The 6,446-nt window shown below is 38.2% G+C and overlaps 1 protein-coding gene across 1 annotated transcript in view; it reads right to left on the minus strand.

Moving 5' to 3' along the window:
• Positions 1-4,733, minus strand: part of sdk1a (sidekick cell adhesion molecule 1a) — a 454,720-nt gene extending 449,987 nt beyond the window's left edge. The window contains exons 1-2 of the mRNA XM_088936948.1: positions 4,666-4,733; positions 2,969-4,252 (exon numbers count right to left, since the gene is read on the minus strand). Of these exons, the coding sequence (XP_088793074.1) occupies positions 2,969-3,689 (721 nt within the window). The 5' untranslated portion in view covers positions 3,690-4,252; positions 4,666-4,733. The remainder of the gene's footprint in view (positions 1-2,968; positions 4,253-4,665) is intronic.
• Positions 4,734-6,446: the final 1,713 nt, after the last annotated feature.

The following is a 6,446-nucleotide window of genomic DNA, read 5'->3' on the forward strand; positions in this document are numbered from 1 at the left end:
TGCTGAAGACAAACCTTGCTGCTGCTTTGTGGTTAATCAGTAACTTTGGGCTTTTGTGAACTTTGGACTGCAGAAATCAATTCAGTTATTCTGTGCTTAAAATGAAGATCTAAAATCTGCACAAGTACAGCTTTTCACAAAACCTTGATATTCAGGTGGATGCTGCACATTGGTGGTGGTGGTGGTGGTGGTGGTGGAGGGGAGTCCCCATTACTTGTAAAGCACTTTGACTGGAGTGTCCAGAAAATATAATATATAAGTGTAAGCAATTATTATAATTATTATTCTAATTGCAAGTTTAACATACCACAATTACTGTTTTGGAAATATTAAGCTACTCTTCTTTGGGACAAATTAAAAAGAACTAAGTTAATATCAAATATAATATGTGAACATGTACTGTATCCTGGTCAGTTGGCTTAATTTTAAACGTGCTTCTGTAACAGAAAGAGATTCCCTATTACGGTGTTAAAATAGCAATTAATTAGTGTGCCAGTACCCTGAGACTGCAGAGCCAAAATAGGAAGGAAGGACAAATCTAAGCAAAACGAGCTTCATGCGTTGGAATACTGGGCAGTCTGCCCTGACATCATTTTGAGATCTCAGCTACAGTAAATTCATTAGGTTCACCCATACTTGGCTTCAGAGCCTGTAACTGCTTAAAAAGGAAAGTGATAAATCTTGAGATTGATAAAGCTTGGTTGCTTTATTTAATAAAACCTACAGGCCCTGTTTAAAACACAAAATATTTCATATAAGGCAAAAGTTATCTCCTAGGTTATGAGACCTAAGGATTCTGTCGATTTACCTTGAACTAGATTTTCAAACAAACCAACTTAATGCTATCTTTAAAGCAACTTCACATTTCACAAACAACCTCTACCACAGAACAACCTGTTTTTCATTTCAACATTTACAAGAATCACAATAGCATGGCATTGCGTTCTGGTATTTTTAAATTAAAATTGATTAATATTGTTAATAAGTGGGAAAACGTTAAGAACCACAGCCAATTCTGTTACAAATGGATCTTGGGGAGCTTTCTACTGGCCAGGATTTTTTTTTCAAAAAAGCGATTGGGTTAGTGTGCACAGATCACAACGACAAGTCATACATCAGAAGTCGCTGCATAAAGATTAGGTGATATGGCATCACTATTCGAGAAAATATTTATCTCATGGGTTTATTCAGTGAGTTTTTTTAACGAGCATGGCGATTCTTATGCTTAACTGAAAATGTACAGTAAAAGAAAAAAAAATAACGCTTGACTAAAAAAAGCTCACTTCTTTTCGATTTTAACTCAAAGACCCCGACATGAAATCTGAGGTACCTGTAAAAGGAGAGGCAATGCAAGAAAATGAATAAACACTTCAATGACCTGTTAAAATTCAGATGCCCCAAGACTATAATTATAGAGTTCTCATGTCACGTCTTCTGTTGCCGTCATCCTGGTCCAGATCACGCAGATAGATCCAATCTACCACAGGATACTCAATCAGGGGCCATTCACTCTTAATGGACACAATCCTGACACAGGCATGTCACAGCTGTACTCGAATCAGTTACTGCATTAGAAAAGACCCGAAATATAAATATTTAAAGACAACTAATACTTCGCTTTCGTTTTTTCACTTAATATACAGAAAACTGAATATGTAGCTAAAATGTATGTTGTCCCTTAGGACACAAAGATTGACTTCTTAAATTATCTAAATAACTATAAACTATGGCTTGAAACACCACCACTGGAATAGTTATTTCTCAATATTCCATTTATCAGCCGTTACAGTCTCCTTTATACAGTACGTATGAAATATTTATGAAAAAATAATAGTTTACAAGACAGTCAAATCCCCCATACTGCTCAGTACGCAGAGAGATCGGTTTTTATTTCGTACAAACCAAGTAATCTACAGATCACATACTCTTAAGTACAGTATTATCACTTAGGCGATTAACAAAAGCCTCTGCATCATATTTTATTGTCTCTATCTCCGACAACATCAAGCCAAAGACTTTGTTCTGGAAACGACGTCTAGTCTCACTGAATCTGACTGAATTTCTTTCGTACAGTCAGTAGCTGTGACCTATCAAGCCATCTTTTGTCTGAAGGTCTGGGGTGACTATCTAGAATCTCAGGTTCGCAATCGGAACATTGTATGAGAAACGCTCCTTTACCGTTTCCTTCATACCAGCAAAATACATTTTAAATCAAGACTCGGAATTCCACAAAAAAGCGAAAGTGGAACAAGTGCCGTTTCCACAGAAGGTAATCGGACTCCCAACTTATCGCAGCTGCGATATCAGGCGAATGCCCATATATGAACTAATATTTATATATATATACTCGCATAAACTACCTCTTAAAAACAAAGTAGTCGCATGATCAGCAAATACGGGTGAACTTAAACGTAAAACATCTTCGCTGCAGGCATAATCTTTAATGTCTAAAATGAATCTTGCCCTAGTAAGAATTATACATTTTTAATTTTAGTGAAGGATTACTAAATATACAAGTGCGTATAAAACAGCTTTACGTTTAAAGGAAGTAGATGTGTTCATTCACAATCCATCAGGAAAGCTGCTTATACTTGGTAAGGGGCGCCGCGAAGAGCCTATCCCAGAAGCATAGGGGACTCATGGCAGGGCTACACCCTGGACTAGACACCAGGTCAGCGCGGGCAGACAAGTACAATTCATAGACTCATATTAACCTACAGTAGCTAGGGTGCCTTTAGTACAGTTTGGGAATCCCACGTCGGAGTGCAGGGAAGTAACCATCGCACTTGCAGAAAACTGATGACTATACGAGAAAAGATGTACATGCGAACTCCACACAGAAGACGCCCCAGTATCAGACACAGAACACAGAGTTGTGAGGCAACAACGTTTGATTCTACGCTACCGATACATCCATGCTAAAAAAAATAAATCAATAAAAAACACTTATTAAGCACGTTTTTCTTACCTTGTGCCAGAGTTTTCAACACGCGAGTATTAAAACAGAAGAAAGCCCACCAACTCCACAGACTTAATGCAAACTTTCCTCTTCCCTTCTTGGTATAGCGCCTGGTAGGGCTGCCTCTAGCAATCTCTTGGGTGGTTGTTTTGCCACCTGCATTCTTGCGGGTTATTTCTTTTCTACCAGATTGCATATTGGCAAGTCGCTTTATTTCCCCCGTTCTTTGGTAAAAAATTGCATTGCAATCCACGTCCGGGTGTCCTTTGGCATCGCGGCTTTTCCCGCTAGTAAGATCAGCACGATCGCTTTCTGTATAAAGGTTGCCCCCGAAGACTCCCTCGCTGGTGCCGGTGATTCTGCTTTTTTCAAACACGTGGGGCACGTTTTTAACGACCTTAAATTCACGCCTGCTGTACACCTCTTTAAACTGCACCGTAGGAACCCTTTTTTCCCTGCATACTGAGCGATCCACCAACTCGCTGACAAGTGCTTCCCCGCGGCAGCTGGATCTATCGGAGTCCCCACACAGTTCGTGCTCATTAACCGAGTGCATCTTCCTTTTATTTGAAATGTTAGCCATTATTGGCGCCTGTTTATTAATTTCGTTCTCCATCACTATTGTGCTGAGCGAAGCCCCAGTATTCTGGTACAACTCACTTCCAACATGTTGCTCCTCTTCCACAGCAGAAACATTGGCTTTCACTTCTCTGCGATGTCTCATTTTCATTTGCAAATGGTCCCGCACAGAACGCGATTATTAATACATTTGTCAGTGTGGGATATTTACTTATCCGCTTAAATGATATCTCACATAAATCCTTGATTGATTTGATTTCTCCGTGGGCTCTCCGTCTACCAAATCATTTTGAAGTACAATCAGCATCCACCACTGACAATAAAACACTTAAACTGTATCCATATCAGGTCTTTCGATTCTTCAGTTCTCTGCTTATTGATCAGCAAATGACTCACACGGCTTCCTGCAGTACATTTTCTGTACCATTTAAAACAATTTGAGCTTTAAGTTTGCAACAATGCAGTTTTATTTCTGTTTTTCAGTTATCAGATAATTTATCAATTACATATCCGCATTTTTTGTTAGGAATCGTGTTCACCGAAAACAGTTCCAACAACACCGGTCCAAGTCTGCTAGCGGCAATACCAACAACAGGTTAACAAAGACAGGGGACTTATTTCTTAGAATCAATTCACGTTCGCGCTGTAATAAACACTCCACGTCTCCTGCTTTCCAAAACGAGAAAGAGTAGCTTCGCAGGTGAGAAAACAATCCTATAAGAAAAGATAAACACAACAAAATGAATTTCAAAACAACGCACTCGTCTACATCTGCACAGAGCTAAGCGAACCTGCTGCATCAAGACTTTAGCTCCTTACTGTCTGTATTTAAATAGTGCTGCAACTCACTTCAGTCTTTTTTTATGTTTAAATATTGGGAACCGGGTAATTGAAGTACTACTGTATATAATTCTGACTTAAAATATCCCGGCAGCATCTATTTTTTTGCTAATTCACTTTAGCTGTCGCAAAGTTTCTCAACTCCTAACTTCTGTTCATTTGCATTCACCACAGCTCGAATTAAGCATCTTTCCTTGTGATCAATGCAGAGCAATGAAATACCTGTCTATATACCTACGATTGTACCACCAACATTTGAACGCCGTTATTAAAAAAATCCGACTTACAGTACAAACGTTATAGGCGTAAACATAAGCTGCCTTCCTCCCGACCAGACACCTCACCGCCAGGCAGCGAACAACCAACTTCCATTCACAACAAGCCCGCTCCGCCCCGCTTTAAACTCATTGGCCGGCGCCTTCCCAGAGCGCAACGCCTTTCCTATATCGTGCAGTGGAGTAGGCGGGATTCATCCACACGGCCTCATTGTGTGAACAAGGCGCCCCCAACCTAGTGCTAAGGAGAATCCAAAAGTTATTGTTAATGCTTTTATTTTTTTAGAAAAAACCCTCTCATTTAAACAAACATGTTTACTTAAATTTATCCGCTTGGCATCCATCGTCTTTTGGCGGTACTTGTGCTGTTTGCTGCTTTCGCAGTGTGTGAAACACGTAAAAGACTTTGCAAGCAAGATATGTAAACAATAAATGTAATTTTAGAATTTCTGTATATCTGGTTCTACGTACTTCATGGGTTGCGTCTCATATCGTAGACATAGAAATTTTCTTGCAAAGTATTTTTGCTTTTATGCAAACATGCAAAAATCAGATAGGGAACAAACCGATGGCAGGTAGATTTAATGGTGAATATAATATGCAAAAGAATCTGGTACTTCAAAATAACAATAAAATTAACCATACTAAATAAACAATCCTTATATTTTATCCCCAATTTCAGATTAAATTTGCACAGATTATGATTTATATTTACATTTTTGTTTTGTTTTGTAGCTGTTTTTAACTGACCAGTAAAATAAAAAGATATTTTATATTTTAGAATATATATATTTTAAAAAGTAAAGCTTAAATGCAATTCCTTTAAAGGATAGCTCTTATTTGGTTGAAAATTAGTACTTTAGAAAGGGTGAGATAATTTATTTAAGAAATTTGTTCAATGTGAACATGGGAATTGGTAAAGGATATTGCAGCTTTAGATGAAACCTTTAGAACAGGGAATTTACATGGCATTGATCATTAAATGGCATTTATGATTAAATATTACCAAAGGTTGACCTTAATTTTTATAGCACCAGTACATTTTCTAAATCTGACACCTAGAAGTGTCTTTGTCACAAACAAATGGCCTTTGATATGATCTCCTCCATATTCTCTAATTAATCCTGTTACATAGAAAACTGTCTGGATAAGTTAGTTAAGGATCTATGTTAGAAACCAGTGAGTCATTAAGAAAGTTTTAATTTAACAAAGTTGAACTTTTAAACAGCAGCTTACCTTTATATGTATATACAGTGGGTATAGAAAGTCACCAAATTGAAAATGGGAAGATGGTTCACCTTTCAACATGACAATGACCCAAAGCACACTGCCAAAGCAACCACACAGTGGCTGAAGGACAGGAAGGTGAATATCCTTGAGTGGCCTAGTCAGAGCCCTGACCTGAATCCCATTAAAAAAATCTTAGGAATGACTTTAAGAGGGCAGTCCATCAACGTCATCACGCAGTTTGACTGAGCTTGAACAATTCTGTAAGGAGGAATGGGCAAATATTCCCCTCTCCATGTGTGCAACGTTGGTAGAGATGTATCCAAACAGACTCAAGGCTGTAATTCAAGCAAAAGGTGCTTCCACCAAGTATTAATTAATGGGGGTGTTCTCTTATCCAACCCAGTTATTCTACCTTTTTATTATTATTTTTTTCAGAACTTTTGCTTTCTTTTCTCACTTGGATGTTGCAAGGTACAATTTGTAAATAAACCTTGAAAAAGTTGAGTTATTTAGGACAACAAAGGTGAACATTTTAAAGGGGGTGGTGACTCTCTATACCCACT

The sequence above is a fragment of the Atractosteus spatula genome, chromosome 18 (assembly GCF_055471065.1).
Source record: "Atractosteus spatula isolate fAtrSpa1 chromosome 18, fAtrSpa1.hap1, whole genome shotgun sequence".
NCBI classification, from domain to species: Eukaryota; Metazoa; Chordata; class Actinopteri; order Semionotiformes; family Lepisosteidae; genus Atractosteus; species Atractosteus spatula.